Source organism: Corvus brachyrhynchos, unplaced genomic scaffold (assembly GCF_000691975.1).
Source record: "Corvus brachyrhynchos isolate BGI_N302 unplaced genomic scaffold, ASM69197v1 scaffold319, whole genome shotgun sequence".
Taxonomy (NCBI): Eukaryota; Metazoa; Chordata; class Aves; order Passeriformes; family Corvidae; genus Corvus; species Corvus brachyrhynchos.
Window position 1 is genome coordinate 2477160 of NW_008246065.1, and position 23548 is coordinate 2500707.

At 41.4% G+C, this 23548-nt stretch overlaps 1 protein-coding gene across 2 annotated transcripts in view; it reads left to right on the forward strand.

Moving 5' to 3' along the window:
- The window catches only part of SHTN1 (shootin 1), a 47982-nt gene extending 24663 nt beyond the window's left edge, over positions 1-23319 (forward strand). Inside the window, exons 8-16 of one of the 2 annotated variants that reach the window (XM_008643192.2) lie at positions 2657-2803; positions 4090-4243; positions 5316-5421; positions 7108-7190; positions 10110-10222; positions 10800-10853; positions 13621-13741; positions 14597-14780; positions 21410-23319. In XM_008643192.2, the coding sequence (XP_008641414.1) occupies positions 2657-2803; positions 4090-4243; positions 5316-5421; positions 7108-7190; positions 10110-10222; positions 10800-10853; positions 13621-13741; positions 14597-14780; positions 21410-21620 (1173 nt within the window). In that variant the 3' untranslated portion in view covers positions 21621-23319. The remainder of the gene's footprint in view (positions 1-2656; positions 2804-4089; positions 4244-5315; positions 5422-7107; positions 7191-10109; positions 10223-10799; positions 10854-13620; positions 13742-14596; positions 14781-21409) is intronic. The other variant, XM_008643193.2, reaches the window with a different exon arrangement.
- The last annotated feature ends 229 nt before the right edge of the window (positions 23320-23548 follow it).

Sequence of the window (23548 nt, forward strand, 5' to 3'; positions counted from 1 at the left end):
TGATTTTTTAAAATTTTAAATTAGAATTAATTTTTAAGGGTCTTTTTTGTCCTGTGTCAAACACACAGAGCAGCCTCTCAAAAACTCTGAGTCAGTACCACCATCTTGCTTGACAAGACTGTCCTGTCTGGCTTTGTCCCTTCCACTTAGAATATGTTGGCACTTAGAGAAATTGTGTAAGTAACTTCTGGGATGGATGGGACTCCCCATGAGAATTTGGTTCCCATGTGTTGATTGCAGCATTACCTTATAATCAAAACTTTTTTTGGTGGTGTTGAAGACACTTTCATATTTGTGAGCAGGAACATATTTGCAATATCATGAAAGCAATTTATAAAGCTAATTGAAAATGCAGGACTTGATGTGAAAGCTTCTGAGGGAAAAAGTTTTCATCCAGATCTTCAAAAGGATTTTTATCATTTTGTTGCAGAAGAACATGAAACAAAGTGAATATGAATTTTCTGCACTTGGTGAAGTATCTGCTCAAGTTGAAGAAATCAAGTTGCTGTACTTGATTTCTTCTTGTTTTGGCAGCTTTTTGCTCCCTCAGGCTGGAACAACTCTGGTTGGGTTTAGTGGCAGAAACTTGGTGAATAAAAATCTGGAATTGGTCACGTTAAACTATTTTTCAGATTCCAAAAAAAAAATCCAGGTTTTCGCTTTGCTTTGAAAGTTCGCAGTGGGTAAACTGTGATGTTTGCTGAAGTTGGCTTCTGGAGAGAGGTTGTTTCTGTCAGGGTTAAATAACTTCTGTGAGTGACTTAACAGGAACACAGAAGACTTTGAGACAGTATTGAGTTGTTTTGCAGTGACTTAGAGGCCTTTCTCAATATGATGTTCAAAGATGCTGTTTCTTTTAAGAATATAAAGTGTTAAATGAATTAGTTGCAATACAAAGGCAAACCTTTATGGATTGTTGTGGGTAGCTTTGATTCTGAAATTCTCTTGCCTTTGAACTGGTTTTGCCACAGCCCTACTAGTATAAGATAACATAAGCATAAATTGGTTTGACTGGCAGAATTTGGGGACAGAGAGCTGATGTCCAGTGCACATTTGACTTTGCATTGTCAGCAGTTTGTTCCTGTTTGTTTTATAACAAAGTGTAGCACCAGCGCCTACGTTCATCATTTCCTCTCCATCAAATGCTTCCAGTCCTTTGCTGCCTGCCCCCATGGCACAGCTTTGCCCAGTGGAGTGTTCATTGCAGGTTTTATTGGCATTAGGGCTGCATCAATTGACTCCTCCTGGCACGCAGGGTCAGGCAGGCTGCGAGGGGAGTTAAAAGTTCAGCGCGGTCAGTGGCCTTGTCGCTCTGTCTGCACAGCTACACTGGGAGCTGCGTGCTGGGAAGGCTCAGCTGAAGTGTCTGTGCAAAGAATGCTTGCCACAAACCTGCATCAGCTCATATTTGTTTAATATCCAAGTGTATTAAAAGAAATAAATCACAGGGCAGTGCAGTAGCACCAGACGGGAAGAAACCATGTGTTTGTTGTATCCGTAGTTTTGGTTTGTGAATAAACAGGATGGGAATCTGAAAAGACATCATGGAACTTTTGTATATTTCTAATACTTTATTTTTAAAATACCTCCTTGCTTTTGCTGAGCTCAACAGCAAAACACAGCAGTGTTTTTGCAGTCTGAGGGAGTGCCTGCATTCTCAGGCTGTTCTCTGCTCTCCTGCCATAAGTGGCTCTGCTGACCTGTGCACACTCATGTGAAACCTCAGCATGACCCAGTCCCTGTTTCTGCTCTGAGAACAGGCACAGCTGAGTTTGTCGAGTGGAAGCCCGTGTTGCCTGGGGGCAAACCTCTATCTGAAAGAGATGTCAAGGTGCAGAATAAATACACCAGGATTTTTTTTGTCAGGAAGCAAGCTTTTTTTTTCCTAGTTCCTAAACAGTCTGGGAGGAACAGATCTCATAGGGAAACTGCATATGCTGACAGCTTCTGCACCTCTTAAGTGAAGCCTAGAGATGTGTGTGATTTTTTTTGGTCAATGTCAGGTCTCTAGACCTTTTGATTTTTGCCCACCCCCCCCAATGTATTCATTTGCCACATCAAAAATATAACTTGGGGAGAGGAAGGAACCCAAGGATCAGAACTAAAAGGCTGAAACTGCCCTGAAAAGCCTTTTCCCAGGGCAAGTACATACACTGATTACACAGACATGGACTGAAATTCATTTCCTGAAGAAATGAATTTCCATCATTCACATACCCAGCTAACCCTCAAATAAGTGGGCTTTATGCCAAGGCTTGCAGAGGTGTTTGAGGAGATAGCCTGTGAATTCATAGATACTTTATCTTCCACCTAGAGTTCTTTTAATCTTTGCAGAGCTCCCAGAATGGGGCTCAGATTGTTCCCATTTCCAGGAAACAGAATTCACAGGTGTGTTTAAATTCTGAATGCTGCCAACATGTGGGTAATTGAGGTGTAGCAGTGGGTGGTTCTCGGCAAACACCTGGTTCCTTTCAGTGTGAGCTTAGCTCTTGTGAATTTTATTCTCAAACTTCCTTTCCCCTTCCTTCTCAGCTTCTTCCTCACTATTCCTACCACATTAACACAATGTTAATATCTCATTTTCTTTCCAGTTGCCATTTTAGCATTAGACTGTGCCTGACTGTTGTTTTTGTCGGGGGTGGGCTTGTGTTGGCAGATGTTTATTGAACAAAACAAGATGAAAAGGCAGAGTCAGTTGCTTCTGCAAAATTCTGCTCCTGATCAACAGCTGTTGAAGGCTTTGGATGACAATGCTAAGCTAACCCACACATTAGAAGAAGAGAGGCTTCAACACCAGCAAAAGGTAAAACAGAATTTCTTTTAATCTCATGCAGAAGTCTTTGAAAACCTCCTGAATTTAAGGAGTGATATGTCTTTATAACATTCAGAATTACTTGAGATCATATCCCCTGTAAGAGCTTGAAGTTTAAGAACTAAATTTCAGAGAGAGTTGTGACTCCCTTCTTCTGGGTCACTGTTCAGACATGAGTACAGAACTCTTGTGCCCGAAGGCACTGGTTTAGGTAAGTATTTTATTCTGGGTGCCAGTAAAGTGCAATTACAAGCAGTAAGTCAGGTTCCATTAAGTGAAGAGATGACAGGAGAATGTTTTGGACATTGAGTAATACAAAGGGTGTCTTGGAGGGATAAGCAAGAAAGAACATGAGGTGAGAAGCAGTGCACAAGTGGTCTGGGTCTTGCTGAACAAATGGATGGGGGAAAGCCAGACATACTGGAGCAAGGAAGGGTAAGGTGAATCTGCAAAGTGGGGTGAGAGGATATAAACAAATGTATTCTCTGAAACTGGACTAGATCAAGCTCTTAACTGGGAGAAATCACCATTGCTTCCCAGGAAAGCCTGAAAATGAGCTTTCCTTTAGCCCTGAGGCCTGTTCCTAAAACTCTGGTAATAGAGCAATGCTAGGGATAGGTAAACAATTCCTGTCATTTCATCCATGCAGCAATACTGAGACTGTGTAATCTCAAATGATTCCAAATGAGTATTTTGGAAGAATAATTGCCAGTTCACAGAAAACCTCTGCATCTTTGGCTACTTTGAAGTCTAGAGCAAAATGTATATATTTAGGGAGCTGTGAAGTTACTGCTACTCTGCATCTGAATGCTGCTTCTGAATCCATAATATTCCATTCCATAATGTTCCACTGGCATCTGCATGATTCGAGACAAGGGAGTTTAAATAATGAGCCTGTCAGTGGAAGCAGTAAGAGAACAAAAATGTCAATGTTCTCGTGCTTCAAATGAGGAAATGTTCTGAAATTAAATTCTAATTATGTGATAAAAACTCTATAAAAAGAAAGGGAACAATGTAGAGCTTAACCAGTTTGGAGCTAAAGACATATTTTAAAGAAGAGATAAAGCAAGTTGGGGTCATAACAGAAAATTCTGACATCTCTCAGAAGAATCCTTCCAGCTCTCATTAAAAAATTTTCCTTTTTCTGGGACTTGTGCTTCACTCCTATACTATAACATGATGTTTTCAGGCCTAACTGTGCCTAGTGGGTTATTTGCCAACAGGAGGGACAGAAAAATCCTTTTATTGTGATGAATGCTCTTGTTTGCCAACTGCAGATCAAAGAATTAGAAGAGCAGCTAGAGAATCAATCACTGCATAAGGAGATTAGTCGCCTTAAACAGCAACTAGAACTTTTGGAAGAAGATAAAAAAGAACTGGAGCTGAAGTGTCAGCATGCAGAAGAAAAAGCTAGAGACCTAAAGCACTCAGGTAAAATTGTGTAATAACTTCCATTTTAGGGGTAAAGTGTGTGTGGGGAGGGTGGTTGGTACACATCTAATAGAATTATATGTGTTATATTTGAGACCCCAGAAGCTTTTGTGTAGCTGTGATCCAGACCTGTGCTTCACTAGTCAAAGTACAGCAACTGCCTTAACTGCAGAACAGCTGTGTCCAAAATGTGTGTGAAGAAAGAACCTTGTAAAATTTCTGTAAGGAACAAAAATCCTGGTGTTAGGTTGCCCTGAATCTTACAGATGGATAAACATATGGAAATGGCTCTCTGTGTGAAAGACATGAAAGATGGTACCTGGAATTTAAAGCCACTCAGTTGATTTTTAATTTGTTTACATATTTAAAAGTAAGTGTAAAACACTGTAATTTTAATTCAAATCCGTCATTGCAAGCACAAAGAACCATGTCCATTTTGGAAATCATATTCTTACTTCTGCCATCACCTACTGTACACAGAACAATTGCTAAGGATTTTTGTAACTAAAAGAAATTCAAGACTTTTTTTCCTCTGTTTCTGCCCTTCCCCAGTTAATTACATTTGACAGCATTTCAAGTGCAGAAAAGTAATTTCCACATTTTAGGTCTGACATGAAAACAGGAGAGGAAAAAATCCATTCTGTCACCACCCAATTTTGACCATTTTTATGGGGAAAGCCCACACCATCAGTAAGACAGAGATAGGTCTGGAGGCTGAAATTGCCAATTTCTGTCATCTCTTGTTAGTTCATTCTCAAATACAACCTCAAATAGAGCATTGCAGAAATGGATAAAGTTTTCTCTGCTCTATCATTTTATATGAAGAATCCTGTATGAGGCAAAGTTTCAGTTTCAGTAGTAACTCAGGTTGGAGGTAATTGGTTTCATGGGAATCCTGCATTGTTCTTGGTAGAAAATGCCAAAAAATGGACTTCCAGCAGTTGTGTGGTTTAGTCTTGTTCGTTCTTTAGTTAATTAGTAGGGTTTTTTTCTTAAACTGTCAAAGCTGGTTTTTAGAGGAGATGAGAGAGCCCAAGAACTCACTGTGGTTTCTTTCATTGCTCTTGTGCAGTTGATGAACTTCAGAAGCGAGTCCAGCAGTCTGAAAATCCTGCTCCGCCCCCGCCGCCACCACCGCCCCCGCCTCTCCCTCCTCCTCCTCCCCCCAACCCCATTCGGTGAGTGCTCACACCCAGTGCTGCTCTGCAGAAGCAGAATTCCTTACATCAGCTGGCATCCAAGCAGGAAGAGTGTTTTTAAAGGAAAAAAGGCTTTCTCCACCTGTCTGGGGCTCCTGAGCAGCAGCACACGCTCAGGGCCCCACCTGCCCCCAGACTTAACACCCTGACCAATTTTGAACAGTGTCTGCCTTGCCAAGCCCAATAAATTGTCTAGACTGTGACTTTGGAGGAGGAGGGATACCTGTCTCCTCTAAATTTAGGAGATTATTTTTTTTTCTATTCACCTGATAGCTGTAATTACAGACTTGTGAAATGCTTTCTATTGCCAAGAAAACTCCTTTGAACCAAAGGATATGTTAGATTATTGTGTGTCCCTTCATGTCAGATACTGATGATGAAAATGCAGACTCCGTTGAGTTCCCACAATTACTTTCATAAGTTAAAAAGGAGAGGAAAAAAAGCCAAAAAGAAAATCACCACCCAGTCATCAAGCAGTTTTGGGCAAAATTACCAAAATTTGGCCTGATTTCTGCAAAGGACTATGAAAGAGCATGACCAGTCTATGATGTATCAGACATTAGACCCAAATGAATTAACTAAATACTAAAGGGTCCTTAGTTAATTTTAGAAACCCAGCTAATCTCTTCATGTTGTCTGCTTAGTTTTAAGAACAAATGGACTTTGATGACAGTTTGCAACCTTCTGTATTAGAAGTGACATCCAGGAGTCTTGTAAACTACTGTGTTAAATGTATGAATAGATAGATTAGCGGGGAGAATTCATCCCTTTGTTCATCTTGCATTGTTTTTAGAAACTCAGCATGTTCAGGAAGATTGTGTTTGGCCTTTTGCTTCTTTTATGTCCATTAACTCATTTGGCCTGCTTGCTTCTTTCTCACTGATGGGATAGCATGAATTAACTGCGTAGGGGTGTTGTGGGATTTTTTGTTTAAATTTATGCCCTTTACTGTTTGGAATAGGTGAAAGTATTAATTTTAAGCCCTGTAGTAGGAAAGTCAGACATCTTCCTCATGCACTATGACATGTATGTGTATAGAAGTTGTTTCAGGGCATAAGCACTGGGTGCTGGTTTTTTCTGGGACAGAGATTTGACCCTTGATGGCAGGGATGTCACTCTGCTGTGTAAGGAATGATGTTCAGTAGGGAGTGACTGGCCTTACTGACACATCAGATGTGCACAGGAGCTTGTACTTGTTCTTGGAGATGAATCATTTACTGGTGTGGAGGTTTACGTTGTGACTATAGCGAGGGGATAATTATTTGACACTGTAAGAAGATTACAAACCTGGAGATGGTGAGGAGATACTGATCACCATATTTAAGTGTCCTCTGGAGAACAATACTTCAACATCTACAGCTCTCCTTTCTGTTATTACGCCGGAGCAGCTTCCATTTGTCATGTGTCACAATGAGACCCTGGCTTTTAATATTCAAATCTGGAGTGTTTTGATTTGTGCCTAATGTCTGTTAAAAAGAAATAAATTTCTCTGGTGCATTTTGATGGGAGGCATTGTGGGGGGTAATTCAGTGCATCTGCATTCAAGAACCATTAAATGAGTCTTTTGTAAGTGGCTGTATAATCAGGTATAAGCAAGCTGGTGGTGTGTTGTGTTCAGGCTGATCCAGGACAGAATGACAATCTCTGTTTCCTTTTCCCCCCAAGGTCTCTCATGTCAATGATTCGCAAGAGATCTCACTCCAACACCAACGTGAGCAAGAAGGAGAAACCTCCTCAGCAGGAGTCAGGTATGGCTCATCCCTTCTCAAGCCATGTGGGTTGTCTACTGGTACTGCAGGAAAAGCTGGTGGAAAGGAACTGTGGATAAAGGTGGTGATTCAGATGCTTTTAAGTGTCAGCATTAACTACAGCTGTCCGTGTCCCAGCACATTGCTCTGCCTTGCAGTCCAGAAATGGGACTGCAGCCCAGGAATATGTGCACCAAGATGGGAAGTGGTATCTTCAGTACTGTAGCTTGGTATTCCTGTGAGGGGTGGCTGAGGACTCTGGGCTTGTCTGCTATGGAGAAAAGGAGGCTGAGGAGGGACTTTATTGCTCCCTACAGCTCCTGAGGGTGGGACAGGGAGAGGGAGGTGCTGAGCTCTTCTCCCTGGGATCCAGTGACAAGACACAGGGGAGTGGTTCAAAACTGCCTCAAGGAATGCTTAGACTGGACATAAGGAAGCATTTATTTATGGTGAGAATGGTCAAATACTGGAACGGGCTTCCCAGAGAGGTGGTTGGTGCCCCAAGTCTGTGGGTGTTTAAAGCCTTTAAGAACATGCTCTTACTTTTGGGTAGCCCCAAAGTGGTCAGGCTGTCAGACCAGATGGTCACTGCAGGGCCCTTCCAGCTGAAACATTCTGTTGTATTCTACTGCAGATTTCCTTGAGATCCCAAGTAGATTTGTGTGGCCCTCATGGCCATCTCTGCCTCCACAACTGAACTGATCATCAGCATCCAATTTACTTTTTCCAAAAGGATTTGAGTATGAACAGTCTTTGAGGCTGCAGGTCAAAAACCTCAAGGGAAGACCTAGCACTTGCTGTAACTGGAGGAAAGTTCTAATCTACCTGCTCGAGCTGCAGCATGTGCAGGGCTTTGTGCTTCCACAGGTTACCTGGAAGAGGCAGAAGACCAAACCTACGAGCGTTAAACAGAGAGCAGGTTAAATTCAGCATAATACAGGGAAATTTCCAAATTTCCACATGGCAATTTCTTCTGTCCAGAGTCTCTCCACAGAGCTTGTTTGTTAAATGTTTCAGTTTTCATCCCTCAATTCATATCTTGTGAAATTACCACTCAGAGTTGACTGTAGTTTTAATCCTTTAATAACACTGAAAACCTAAAACAAAACAGTCTTACACTAAGGTGGCTCTGCATGCAAAGTAACAGCTGAAATTGCATTTTATTGTTGTTAATGGAAGCTGGAAACTTAGTACGTTGAGAACAGGAGTTAAGTACAGACTTACAAATGACTGTGAGTGCCTGAAGAGTCAGAGCTAGTTAGACAGGCATTGCCAGTTAAATAACCAGGGATTTTCTTGCTGTTTCTCTCTTCCTTCTGAAACAGCAGGAGTTTGTTTGTAGTGAATTGCTTAACTCATTTGCTGCCACTTAAACAAAGAAGGGAACCTGGCTGAAATTATAGGATATAACTGTTAAAAAAACCCCCCTGCTGTTAGCAGACTAATGGTATGTAAGTCAGGCTGGATTGTTGCATGGAACCAACAGGCAGGAAGTGGGGGAAGGAAAGTATTACTCCTCCCATTTTTCAGGTGAGGAACTGAGAAATGGAGTGACTTGGGCAGGTCCCTGGGGGAATTTCTGGGAACTGGTTACCAGTCTGAGAGAAATAAGGTTCTGGGTGTGGATAAAATAGTTAGAGAAGTGACCTTGTACTGAGACCTCTGATGAAGAGTCAATCTTACCTTTTGGTAGAAGTCCAGTTATGGTGCCTTGATTTATCAGGGTTCCTTACCTTGAAGCATCCTAGATGTTTTGATTACACCTTTTTGTTGAGACTGTCGCAAACAGTGATTGCAGGAAATACTATGAAATTCACTCCAAGTTCTCTACTCCCCATTCTTTCATTGTTTATTAGCAAACTAACAGTTCTGACCTTTCTTCAATCACATATAAACTGCTTTTTCTCTTAATAGTTGAGCTGTTCTTAAAATAAAAATAAAAAAGGAGAAAGTTCTGTCTTGATCTAGTTATTATATCAAACTTGAGGCTTATTTTGACCCCTGTTAAGGACTTAGAATTTCTATCCCATACCACCAATTATGCTTTTATATTTGAAACAGCCTGTTTGTGAAATTAAAGCCTGACATTGAATCGGCTTAGAATACAGAAGCCACATTTCTATGAATCATCAATAGTACCCTGACAAGTGAGAGAGCAGAAGTCTTTTTAAAATTCCTGTTATATAAGGTACAAGGTTGCAGCTTTGAATAGCATCAACCCTATTTCTCTATGTATTTGCTTTAAGTGCTCTTCCCCCCTCCCCTTTTTAGTATGTTAAGGGTCTTTTGTTTTGTTATCCAGAATGCTGATAAGTTAACAGGTATTGTTTAGGTTCATCACAGAGTCATGTCATCTGAATATTTTGCAGTCCTCATACCAAATCTCTTGAAAAAGCAGCCATTTTCATTTCATGGTATTTCAGTTTTTCCCTTTAACTTGATGCAGTGTTTTTTCAAGGGGTGGGTTTAGCTCAGTCTGAGGTGTTGGTGTGTTGTTCCGCCCAGGTTCTCAAACCCACTTGAAATGGGAGACATAATTGGGAATCACTGTCATGGGGCATTTCCTGCTTGTCCTGTGTCAGTGGAGCTGTGAATTCCTGCTAAGCCACACAGGAAGCAAAACTCTGTTCTTTCAGTCCCTGGTGCTTCATCCTAGAGCACTGAGCTTTTGCAATTCCCAGACAGTTCCAGGAGCTTTATGTTTTTCAGAATGTGGGTCTGCTTCTGTCCAAACTTCTGCAGTTTGGCGTTTGCAGAGTCAGGATCTCAGTGTAGGTTGGCATTTTAATCTTTAGGAGCTTAGGACAGCTGAGCTGATAGCAAAGGTCACTGTATCCAGAACGAGAACATGGTTTTTTACTTTGCACCATTTTTCTGCAGTTCCTATCTGAAATGTGATCTGCTCTTTGACTTTCCTAGCAGGTGAAGAAGTTACAGATCTGAAGAGGCAAGCTGTGGAAGAAATGATGGACAGGATTAAAAAGGGAGTTCACCTGAGACCAGTCAACCAGTCAAGCAGGCCTAAAACAAAGGTTTGGAATAAGTAGCAAACCAATAATTTTAGCTAAGTACAGTAATTTACACTGAAAATAAACTTTTCTGTTAAATATTCAGGTGAATACATTTTCCTCCCCTCATTTACTTGGCTTGATTTTGGATAAAATGAATTAGAGGAGCATATACCTGAAGAACAGAAAAAAAATGGAGGCAGCAGTTAAGTAAATAAAGGCCAGTTTCTTGGACACAGAAAAGAAGCCTGTAAACAAACAGCTGCTAAGAAGCAAAAAGCACAGAGAGAATACCTGAAGTGGTTAAAGGGGATGATCAACAAGTAGGCTGTGTTAGCACTTTTTTTTTTCTTTTATGCAGCACTTACACCTAGTACCTGAATGGTGCTGTAGAACATTGCTTACCTCCTTCACAAAAGCATAATCTTTATGTATAGTCTGTGATTCACAGTGCCAAGAGCTGAGGCTCTTCTCTTCATCTGAGTAAGGAAATAGATGGAATGTTAGCCCTGTGCCCACGGGAGGAGGGGGCAGAGGTGCAGAGTCTGTCCTGGGCCGTTTCTTGTGGCTTTTGACATCCATGTGTTGTGTTTGTTTACAGCCGGAAACACCAAAGCCCTCTGAAAGTGCAATGAAAGAACTAAAAGGGATTTTGGTAAGAAAACTTGCATATTATATTCCATTTTCTTCTCATTGAGCTGACAGGGCCTTCTGTGCAAAATGTGGAACTTCTGCATTTTGGTTTGAAGCCTTAGAGCAGTTTTAGGGCAAATCCCCCAGTTCCACCTTTGATTTGACTTAAGGATGGTTTTGGTCTTGCTAGGAGAATTTGTTTTTGCACTCTGCTCTGGGTTTATGTGCTCCTGCCACTAGAAGGGATTTTATGGTGTGTGTCTGCCCTAGATCCTTGGGAAACTTTCCAAATACTCACAGTGGGGATGCTTAGGAGGGGAGAGGCAGCTGAGTATCTGTATCTAGTCCAAAGCAAAGCCCCTGGACTGGACATATAGTGAATGTAGAGTTCTCATCAACTGCTGCCCTCTTTCCTGTGGCACCAAATTTCTTGTTAGCATAGGTGAAGTCCAAATAAAGCAATAGCTGTGGTCTGTCTGCATTTATTTATATGTAGAAAAAATTGATTCTGAATAGCTATCCACATAACCACTTCTCACAAAATAAAAACATGAGGCATGTTTGGTTCAGCTGAGAGCAATGTGCTAAGTTTGCTCCTGTTGTGTCCTTTACTCAAGTGTTGCATTGTTTGTTTTTAACCGGTTGCTTCTTTTGCACCAGAGCTAAAATTGTATCAGTCAGAAGGAGCTGCAGTTCTTGCTTCCTGACTTCTGTAACCCCAAAGCTTCTCAAGTGCCATTTTGGCACATCGGGTGAAATTCTGCCAGTATTGAAGCAAAATACTTCAGTTCCACTCTGCAGAAGGTGAAGCTAATCATTCTCATCATCCTGTGGGTAAACAGCCCTTGTAAAATCCAGTTCAGTAGTGGTTTGGGGGATGCAAGGCAGTACAGCAGAGTGTAGCCATAGCCTTTGCTGTGATTTAAAATCACCAGTGGGGCACCAGTGATGTGTTAAAGTTGCTGTTCTCCAATCATGTGAAAGCAAGGGAAGAAGGGAAGAAATGATCTAGAGAGTCACCAGACCTTAATGCTGAGCTCTAATTAGAGGGACACGTAATTAAATGCGGCGCTAAATAGGAAAGGAATGAAATGGAACTCTGAGGCTGTGCTTTAATCAGAATTCCATAATTACAGGAATAGCGGGATGTGGTGTGCTGCTTGGACCAGTGAGGGTTGGACAGAGCCATCCTGCCCAAGGTCCTTTCGTTCTCTAATAGCTGTTTTATTTCTTCAGCACTGTGTCACTGGCACCAGGGGAGACTTGATTATGCACTTCAGAGGGAGCAGAGAGGAACCTGCAGGCACTGCACTTCTGTGTTGGGCTCATTGCTTTTGAGCCTTTCAGGGTATTTGCAGTGCAAGACAAACTGTATAAAATGCAGCTCCAGTCTATTCTTGAGAGCAGTGATTATGCACAGTCAGACAACAAACATGGGGGTGGAATGTGATGGAGTAAACATTTGTTGTTCCTATGCTAATTATGCATTTTGTGTAGACCTCCATATAATTGTTACAAACAAAACACATTTATGTTGTGCAAATTCCAGAGCTTGAGTGGCTCCCTTTTTTAAGTTGCTTTTGTACATGTACATTTGTACAGATCTGGAGCATACTACTAATGAATAACCTGCTCAGTAAATTTCCAATGGTTTTGAAAGAAAATATTTTAACTTTTAGGCAAGAGTGAAGAATTAAGTTACTTTGCAGGGCTCTTGAAAGTAGCACAGCTTGTGCAACTGAAAGTGCTATTTCCTTTTGTTGTTGGCTATTTCTGCTCAGAAGTTATGTGCTTATCAACAAAAGATGTCAATAGAATGTTATCTGTGGTCTGGAAAAATGCTATTTGAGTCTGACATGTTTTGGAAGACTGAATAAACAAGATTTCTGGGAAGACTCAAAAAGAGAATGAAATAGTATATGGGTACCAAATTTTCAGTTGCATTATAAACATTTTGGGTGAGTTTTACAATCAAGTGGGTTCTGATTCAGTAACTGACTGTTGTGGGTTGGGAAATGCATGCAGTATGCACTAAATGCATGTGTAAATTCCTGTAGGCAAGTTGGCTTTGCTTAAAGCCTCTCTTCCTCCCACTTTAAGAAAAATGCTCCTGGACCTGCAGCTTCCCTGATTCTACATGCTAGCCTTGGCATAAGGCAGTAATAGCATTTATTTCTGTTCTGTATGTACAAAAAATTGTTTCAACTTGAGATCTAACTCTGTGCAAAAGAGAAACCTTGAAGTGTGTAGACATAGGGTCAGGTTTATGGCAGACCAGCTACACTATAGGATATAATATGCTGCAGTTGTGGCTGATAAATACTGACTTTTGCAGACATATGTACACACCAGGATGCAGCAACACAGGACCATGCTAAAATAGAAAACCCACTGGAGCAATAACAGATGGATCTTTGGCTTTTTGCTAAGAGAGGTTAATTATGTGCATGATAACTCTCTGGCAGTTTTTTAAGATCCTTTAAATGTTAAGATGGACGGAGTGGGCAGCTCCTTGCGAACATCAGAATTTGTTCATTAGTGATCCAGAGCATCCCTCTTATGCCTGATATCACCCCACTAATGTGTAGTAAGTGTGGTTTATCCCCACATTAAACCCAAGTAAGGGTGGGGTGGCGAGCTGATCCCAGAAGCTCCTGTTGTACCGATGGAAGAGCTTGGCCCGCTGCTCTAGAACTGCAGTGTGAAAGATTCTGAAGTTGTGCACATGAGCTGCTTAGCAAGGCATGATCTGTCCTCAGAGAGCTTCTCATGCCTGTTTCTTTCTCTAGGAAACACTGAATAAATCCACCAGTTCCCGAAGCTTGAAGTCCCTTGAAACAGACAGTGGTGAAACAGAGCTGGAACGAGTCCTGCGACGCCGGAAAGTGACCACTGACCAGGACAGTGGCAGTAAGTGCTGGGCTCCTTTGGAGTCCTCTTCCTCTCCCTGCATTAAGTGACTCTTGAAGCTTTACATTCTGTTCCAGACCATTGCCATTGCAGCCATTGAGAGCTCCACCTTCTTCTACAGTGACTCCCTTCCCTGTCTCACCTGTTGCTTTTGATCCCATTTTCTCCAAGAGATGCTTCTGTCAGGATTTTCTGCACACACAGACACATACACTCAGGTTCCTCTTTCCAGCCTGGAGCTCAGATGTTACTGCTGGAGTTATTGCTCGAATCTACTGTGAAAATACTCTTGAAAGTAATGCTAGCCAGAGAAATGAGATTTGGGACTGGTGATTTGAATTAACCTTCTCTGCAGACCAGGGGTCTGCAGTTTTTATGCTGTGCTTTACTGTAATCTTCTGTAAAAAACTGTTGACGTTCTGTTTGGTTACAAACACAGCCTGTGCAGGTGTAAGTCCATGCCATAGTACATGCAGATGTGGCTGGTTTGAATGTCACTGCAGAGTTTTATCTTGGACTTTGCAGACAGTTCACTGACTCCTCATTACTACCGAGAACAGGCTTTTCAGCCATCAGGTTGGGAGAGCACCAAAGTTGTGTCTGGGTAGGGCTGTGTGGGCAGCAGGCCACCCCAGAAGGCAGGAGGATCAACCCAGGAAGCCTGTGGTAAAAAAGGCAAATCTTGGTGGGGAGAGCAGAAGCTGCAAATGTGGTGTTTTGATACTCTCTTGCACTGGATGCTGTTGATTAAAATTCCATTTTGATTTCTGCACTTAGCTAGAGTTCTGCTCTGCTCTTGTGTTGTTTCTAGACCAATCTGGATAACGAAAGCATTAAACTTTCTTTGGATTCTAGGTCCCACTGGAATCTTGGCCACATCAGAATCAAAGTCTCTGCCTGTGCTGGGTTCGGGAGCCAGTGCCCCACAGGCAGCGTTGGACAAGAAGGATGTGGAGACAGAATTCACTTCCAAAGTACCCAACTCAGGTCCTGTCCCCAACCAGCCTAAGGGTGCTACAGGCTCCAAGCCTACTTTACAGTAAGTAGAATATGGATTTATAGATATATTGTAGAACAAGATGTGTTTAGCTGGTGTGTTTTGAAAATGATTTAATACCAATTTTGGTTAACACAATAAATGTGCAGTCTGCAGCTGTTTACCACTGACTCCTCAAATAATTTCCTCATGTGAAAGGAGAAGTTAAATTCTCTGTAATGAAGTTCTTTCCCCCTAAAACCTGTGGACGTTCTTCAAAAAAAAGTTCCTCTTCTCAGTCCAAAAAAAACCTCAAGAGATTTTGAAAAATAACAAGGTTGAGGGTTTATTCCATATCCTGAAGAGAAGAGGGATGATAGTTATATTGTTAAGTCTTGATTAAAAGTAGTTCTGGCAAATATTTTCAAAAATACAATCATGTGAGTCATCTTGGTCTATATGCTGGTGTGCAGGGCAGTTTCTGTTGAACCAAAACAAGTCCTGAGTATTACTCTTAAAAATTGGTTGGCAAAAAATTTGAATTACCTTGAAATGTCATGATTAAAAAAAAAAAATTAGTGCTGCATTGCACAGATGGGTAGCAGAATTTTTCATCACAGCAGATTGAAGACCTGAACCCAGCATCAGAGTTAAACTTACTTCAGCAATATTTATTTCAGATTCCCTGGAGGATAGGTTTGTTCTCCAACCATACCAGGCTCCTTTTGGAATTAGGCTGTGTACTTGCTTCGGTTCCCTTGCCAGATTGCTTGTCAGTTTGTCACTTCAAGAAAAGGAAATAGATGAGACAAGTAAGATTGGCAGAAGATTGTAATTATGGCTAATTAAACCTCTGATTTCCCGCTCTGTCCGTTATAAAATACCACCAGTACCAATTCTAGCAAGTCTCCATTGCTTTTTTCAGAGGAGCAAGTCATGACAAATGAGCTGAATATTCAGTTTGCATCTATTTTTATGAACTGATACTTCACTCTTACGCAGGTACTTCCATCCTTTATTTTTGAGTGGATGAAGAGCCCAATTTCCTTTTGTGCTCTACAGTTGTATTTAATTCCTACTAAGACTTAAAAGCAGAATGCCTTTTTCATTCATACGTATTTTCCCCTTTTATTTCATGTAAGTATCCTTAGAGGAAAGATGATCTTCATTTTAATTTAATCAGAAAGATGAAGATATGTTCAACAGTTAATTTTATTGAATAATGCCTTTGCATTTTCTTGAACTCCTACCCTGACAGAAGGGTGAGGTTGTTCCTGAAAAATGTGTTTGTAGTTCATGGATTTCTACTATTTTGAACAAACCAGAAAATACAAGCAACTCCTGCCACCTTTTGTGTACCTTTGTTCCACTGAACTAAGTGGAAATTGCATTTACAAGAAAGGAAATGAAATAATTGCAGGCCCCAAGGTCTTACAGAATGCGTGGTGAATTGACAGTGAAAAGGATCTTGTGTTGACAGTCACAGTTGTTATGTGTTATAAAAGCATATGTGAAGCTCAATTTATTTCTCAGCTTGCCTATTCAGTGACATCCCGAAAGACACATTTCACTTCAATTTATCCGTTTAAAGCATTAAAACAAATGTAGTGGGCCAGAGTCCTTCGTGCTGCAGGGCTTCCTTGCACTGAGCCACTGGTGTAAATCTGCTCAATGGGCAACACTCATCCTTTAGGGATGGTTTTCCAGCAAGAGGGAAGGTGCTGGGGCTCTCCTGCTCTGGTTTGGCCAGGCTGGCAGGAGGAGCAGGGACAACCTGCAGGCCCCATACCACGTTGCGGTGCAATTGCTTTCCTTTTCTCTCCTGGGTGCTGTTTGCAGCAGAGGTTGGCAGAAGCAGCCTCCAGACTCCAAGGTGTGAAAGCACTGTTGGAAATAGGGCTTGTTGGAAGCAGGTAGCAGAGGGAAGTTCATTTGGCCAGCAAGTCTGACAAGTGGGCTCTGTAGTTAGGGCAGTTTTCTCTGAGCTTCCCTGGAAGCAGCTTAGTTTGGATCAGCAGAGCACTTCTGAAGCAAATCTCACTGTTCTCTGCGTTTGCTATGCTTTGATTTTTATTCTGGAGTGTTCTTAGTGCATCCTGTATCCTGGATTCATTGGATGAGTGAAGCTAAACCACGGGATGTGGTCCAACCTTTTTGGGAGTCCTGGGGGGGCACACAAGAGCTGGTTCAGTGAATTACCCTGAAATCTGCTCTGCAGCAGGGGCTGCTTCCCTCCATACTCTGCTCCCGTTCCACCACTCCATTCCAAGTAGCCCGTGCTAACTGAACAAACAGTGCCCTGCCTGGACTGCATATCCTACATGAGAAATCCTCTTCTCATTCTTCATACCTGAGGTTAAAGGATGCAGCTCCCTCATCATTTGCCATTCCTTGAAATCTGAGCAAGGTGTGACTTCTTCATCTGTTTGCAGCAGGTAGCAAACATTTCCCATCTCAGGGGAGGACTGCATGTCTCATAATTGCCAAGTGTCTCTTGCAGGGAAGGGTTTATTCTCTTTTCTTCACCTAGATTTTAATGTACAGCTTGCTATAGAAAACCTGAGTTTAGAACCTCTAGGTGAGGTGTCATTTCAGTGCAAGAGGTTCTTGTGTGTCTGAAGCCATTAAGGAGGTGGTTCGGAATGTGTGAAATTTTGCTGAGGTGGTGCTTAGGGGGGAGACATCAGTAATGTGTGTCCTGTAGGCAAACTGAGGCCTTACCTCAGTGTGCAGGTAACTTCTTCTGCAGATCTCTTCCCCAGTGTTTAACCCAGCATGAGTGTAATTCTGCTTAGAAGAGGTGACAATTTATATTCCTTGGGAGCAAAGAGAGTTCCCGTAACCCCCTGCAGTGTTTAGGCACAGAAGGGAAAGGTGTGTCTGGCTCTGCCTCTGGGTTTTTGGTTGTTTGGTGGGGTTTTTTTCAGCACTTTGTAAACATTGTGTTTCTGGGCTGCAGAGTTCTCTGCTGACAGAGTGCACTACAGAGAGGGTTAGTGTTAATCTGATGATTTTATACAATTAAAGGATTTGTCCTCCCTCTCCCGGCTGTAATCTTAGTACCCCAAATCATCCACCAGCTCTGCAGGGAGCAGCTCAGCCTCAGCTGGGCTGAACTGCAAAGGTTTTCCAGTGTAGCTTGAACATGGGCAATTTGGTTTGAACAACAGATGAAGAAAACAATGGGATGTTCTGGAAGTTGGAGGTCTCCTCAGTTTTAACTGTTTTAAAAGCTACCGATAGATTTTTCTTAGCTTGTACTCTTTGTGTGCCTTCTCAGTGCAGGCAGATGCTCTCCCAGATTCTTCATTTAAGTAAATTTTCTGAGTTTTTGGGCTTTTTCAAAAAAAGTACCTGAAAATGGGAACAATTTCCATGCTAAAGATTGTCTGCAGTTCTGTTCTGCTGGCTGCTACATTGACCACCTTTGTACTCAGCTGGATTTAGCAGGGGCATTCTGAAATGGAGAAGGTTTCTTGCACGTCCTTCACAGATGTCTGGTGTTGCAGGTAGCACTGGTACTATCAAAGAAGGGAACAAAGGGCTAATTCACCAGTGTCACTGTTTATATTCCCTGTAATCTCTGTTGGACAAATATTGGTAGTAGTGTGATGGAATTTTTTGTTCATTTGAGACTTTCAAAACTTGGAATTGGTGTATTTTTTACTGTTGCTCAGTATTAGCCTGTGGTCTTCTCTGGCTTATTCTCCTGCCTTATCAAGAATTCTGAAATAATAGACACATCTGCCATTTTTGCTTTTGTTCTCAGTGAATATTGACATAAAATTCTGTTTTCTAATGGATGCATATTACAATGATTTTACAATGATTTCATGAATAGAGCACCAACCCAGGTTAAATAATGCCAAGATTTTAGTATTACCAGAGGAAACAAAGAAAATCCAAATCCCAGTTGACAAGCTGATCCTTAGTTTGTCCTTTTTACTCCTACTGTAAATTTTATGCAAAGGTCACACCAGTGCTAGTTCACAGACTTTAGTAATCCTTTAGTATTTACACCTTCTGTAGGTTCTGTAATTATATACACAGAACAGATTGCTTCTGATACTCTTACATAACAAAGCATGCAACACTGCATATCCCATAGAATTGATCTCAAATGCATTTGTCATCTAAATCTAAATTTCACAGTGCAGATTTTTTTGTGTTTAGTCATAAAAATATATGCAGACTTGAGAACAACTGTGTGTGAATGAGTACAATAGAACTAGGGTCTCAATGTCTGGTTTAATATATAGTTGCACAAATAACAAGAATATTGATAACAGCATTAACAATCTTAATGAGGGAAGAGCTTTGCATAGAACTAAATGCAGATACCTTGGCTGGACAAAGTTGAGTTGTTCAGAACTGTGGCAAACTCTGTCTTTACTCACTGCTTTTCCCAGCTTTATTTGTAGGAGTAGATGCTGTTTTTTGAAAAGGAGCACCAAAATTATGTTCATTCTTCACACTGAAACATTCTGCTCTTGACAAACTGTTGAAAGTAAGCTGTGAATACCTGATAAATAGGGTTAATAATTTTTAACAATGCCTCAGCTGTAACAGCAGCATTGTCAGGCTGGTGCTGCACCAGTGTAAAGGATTTGAAGAAGGCAATACTAGTACAACAAAGTCAGATAGTAATTCTTATTTTTATGCTGCAAACACTGATTTAATCACCGGTTTTCTCCATTAAACTACTTTATATCGACATCTTTCATTTTTCTGTCCTTTGAAGGTGGTAAATATGATTGCCATTTTATCCATTTTTGTTATAAATGAAACAGACTTCAGAGCGTTTGGCTGTGCATCAGTTGTTGGAATGCTGCCATACACTAATGCAGACTCCCCACTGTGAGCCCAGTGGAGAATTATACTTTGATTCACCAGATTGTATTAAATAGTCCAGCTGTTGGGATTTGAAAGATAGTTACCTCCAAAGTGAAATAAAAATGAACTTGGCATTTATAGCTTTGACCATTTTTGTAGTGTTGGGCAATCAGCTTTTCAAAAGTAGCACTTTTTAAAATAACCCTCTTCTGGTTACACTGCTTTAAAAAGTTTAATTTGCTGTAACATTCAAAATACCCCGCCCTGTATTTTTCTGGAATGATTGGCAACTTCTGCATAAAATAAGCATTATTTTCCTTTTGAAATCACTAGCTTCTGATGATAATCAAATGAGTCTGAAACTGTATCTATTAGTGCCAATTTCTGCATTAATTAACTTATACCAAAGTTCTAATGTTAGAGACAATTCTTATAATTAAAGCTTGAACATGGAATTTCATTTGCCGTATCCAGCGCTGCAAGCTGAGTAAATTCTTTCTGAAATGGAAAGTGCAGCAACTGTTGTTTCTGTGATTATTTTCTTGGTTTTAAGCTGTTCATTTACTCTCTCCCCATCAGGTGGGAGCTGGTGCAGTCCCCACCCCATGTTCTAATTGTTGAGTGGGCTGACCTCTTTCTTCTTTGTCATTTTCTTTAGGACAAAGACTGTCACAATAAAGGGCAGTTCATGGCAGATGGATCCTGTAGCTGAATTTCTTTCTATGGCCTCCAGTTGATTCTACTTTTTCCTATCAAGGGTGCTGCCTTGCCAGTATGGAAGACTGTTTGTAATAAATGAGCATGAAAATTTAAAAGAAAAAAAGTAGAAGGGAGGAAGAAAAGACTCTGGACAAGCCAGTGCAGTGTGCGTAGGACCTTCCAGCACCAGGGATTTCAGCACCTGCCCAGTTTGGGCTCTGTGGGTGTGGACAGTGCATCCATACTGGTGTGTAAGGCCCTACTAAGGATGGGCCAATGCAATGTGGCTGCCATCCCTGAGCCTGCCTGGCTCTGAGCCCACAGGCACTGGGCTGACAGGCTCTGGGAGGCTCAGGCTCTGGAATGCACGGTGCAGGAGGCACAAGCCTGTTCTCTCAGGCTCTCTGTCAGCCCTCCCAGCACGGTTAAGGTGGAACACCCCAATCTGCCACTTGTTCAGGTTGAGCATTCCCAGTGTTTGCCATGTTCTCTGCTGGTGCATTCTGGCTAATCTAAGGATTTGCCTGCATGTTTTCAACACCAGTACAAAGCTTTTGAATACAGAGAAGTGCTTTTAGTGTTCATAGGCTGATGCCAGCTTTGACAAATAACCCAGGTGTCTCTGACCTTTCCTTCCTCCCCGCTCAGAGGCTTTTTATCCACACAAATCCCTGCACTGCAAACAATGGTGGTATAGCCCCCTTTCTGCAGCACAGAGTGTGGGTTGAACACCCTCGAGAGTTCAGCAAAGCCAGTGGGTGAATTTCCAGAAATCATTAGCACTTGCTCCCAGTGAGACCAGCAGCAGCCAAGGGAACACCTACCTGGTTACTCTGTGCCTCAGAGTTGTGCAGTGCAGCCCCAAGTGGGTGGCTCTGGGATAGAGGTGTGGAGAAGCCATTTCTCAGTGCCTTGTTTGAGTTCATTTTTCATCTTCCATGCCTGGCTCAACGAATGGTCCAGGAGGGGGAATGTGACTGCTGCATTTTGTGCACTGCTGTCTGTACATAACAGCTGTTAAATCCTTAAATGTATTTGTTAGCTTAGCAGACCTGTCTTGGTCATATGTGCTACTAACAGAAATGCTTTTCTGTGTTTTTATGCTCTTCTGAATATGTGAACTGTCATCTGTATTTATACATTTATTCTTTCTCCTCTAGATCAACCAGTCACACAGAATTTACAAGAAAAGCTTCAAGCAGTGAACAAGAGACCGAATCTGTGGTAGTTTTAGATCCTGTGTCCACCAGTGGAGATCAAATGTCTGAAAACACCCTGAACCAGAACAAAGTGAAAGAAGAGAAAACCAAGCCACCGCATAATGAAACTAATGTTGGGAAAATAAAAGAAACAGATAGTTCTAACTGTTAATTGTTACTCTGAAAGGCTGTAACTTTTGGGAATCATTATCTGGACATGTGAATTGCTTAGGTGTGTTACTAGGGGCTACAGTCTGTACTCCAGACAGAAATAATACAGATTGAAATGGTCTTTTGTATGCAGTTTTTGTTACATGCACTGAAGTGTTAAATTACTGTGTGTCACTCAAAATCCCTTTCCCATTTAATTTGCAGGTATGGTTATTAATTTCTTAGATAGTGTCAGTTACCTTTAAAAATGGATTTGAAAAGGGTTTTTTAACTCTTCTTTTATTGAGAAGATGCCTTGTTAAAGGTCTGTTCCAAAGCTTGCCAGAAGCCCCTTGCATCCCTCTTGAGCTGGACAGGTTTGGGTTAGACCCTGTAAGTGATTACACCCCCATCAACTTCAGTATGGGAGGGGTGATACTAATTATTAATAAAAATGTGTTTAGACACATTGCTCTAAAAATATTTTGATATCCACTTAAACCAAGATCTTGTTGGTCCCCTGACTGCTGTTCCCACACAGGGAGGAAATGAAAAGCACAAGCACAACCCTTCTGTCTCAGATTCCCAGGGGACAGAGACTGAAAAGCAGAGGCAGTGCAGCATCTCATTGTGGTACCAAGATTTTTGGCAGCGATAGCCAGAGTCAGGGGTTTGTGGGCTGGGACTGGTGCTCTCATTTGGGTTAAAAGCTTTCCAAAGGAGGACTTGCTCCTGAGTTTTGTTTCAATGTTACACAGCAGCTTTTGGAACTGCTGCAGCTGGAGTCTGTTTTTACTGCTGCACAAAAATAACTTGCCTTAGGCTCCAGTGGGCATGGGCTGCGTTTGGGATTGATTCTAGGACTGCAAGTTATTGGGAATCAGCGTTCTGAGAACTCCCAGTGCTAACAAATGAGCCCTTGCTTTGAACCTGGCACACACTGGTGGCATTAATTTCTTTATGAGGTGACACTTCAGGTGTCTGTGTTTGATAACACAAATCCCAGTTTCCCTCAGCCCTTATTGCCTGTGACGACGGTGAGATAGGAACATCATTGATTTGCTCTACTGCCAATTCACATTCCATTGTAGTCTCTTTAAATTCAACACAGTATCTCATTCTTTTATAATGAACAAATGGAATCAGGGATTTGCCTAAAGATTGGTGCAACTGAAATTGGGTGGGCACGTACTTGAATGCACTTGGATTCTTTTTTATTTAATTATTTGAAACAGTGATAGTATTGAAGGATGAATGTTCTGAGTTTGTTGGTTTGGCTCTGCATGCAACTGTCTGGTGCTTTTCCTAAAAATAAAATGATAGTAATGAGTGTGGTGGTTTCACATCTATTTTGGTGGTTTTTGCATGTTTGCTACGAAAATCTTGGGCTTGATCTAATTACTGAATTACATACAGTTCATAAACTTGCGGAAATTTGTCTCTCATTGATATTTTCATTTCTTGGGGGCAGCTGGTTCTGGTTGTTAATTTTTCACTTATTTGTCTGTTACACTGAATTTAAAATGCAAAATTTCATATATGTATTTTTTCCTCAAATTATTGCTGCTGTATTATATGTTCAAATTTTCAAATTATACAAAATCGAGAAGTTTTTCAAGAAGCATTTCTTTTACTTAAACTGTTTTGTTACCTAGAACATAAATTATTTCTTTAACTTTTCATTGTTGCTTATTAAAAAGACTCCTGACAAGTTTCCCAGATCTTGTGGAATTGACTTGTTACTCTCTGCTTCCAACTGGAGCAGGCTTCCTACTGATGCCAGTCACAACTCTGTGCCCAACATTTGGGGTTTGCACTGATGCACTTGTCTTGAGGGCTACAACGGGAGCAAAATCTCCTTTGCAGGCTGGATCTCAGAGCAGCATTGAGGGATGGGGGGATGGAGCAGCGTAACAGTCAAGGCCTTTGTTTTTTTGTAAAATGTGGTGT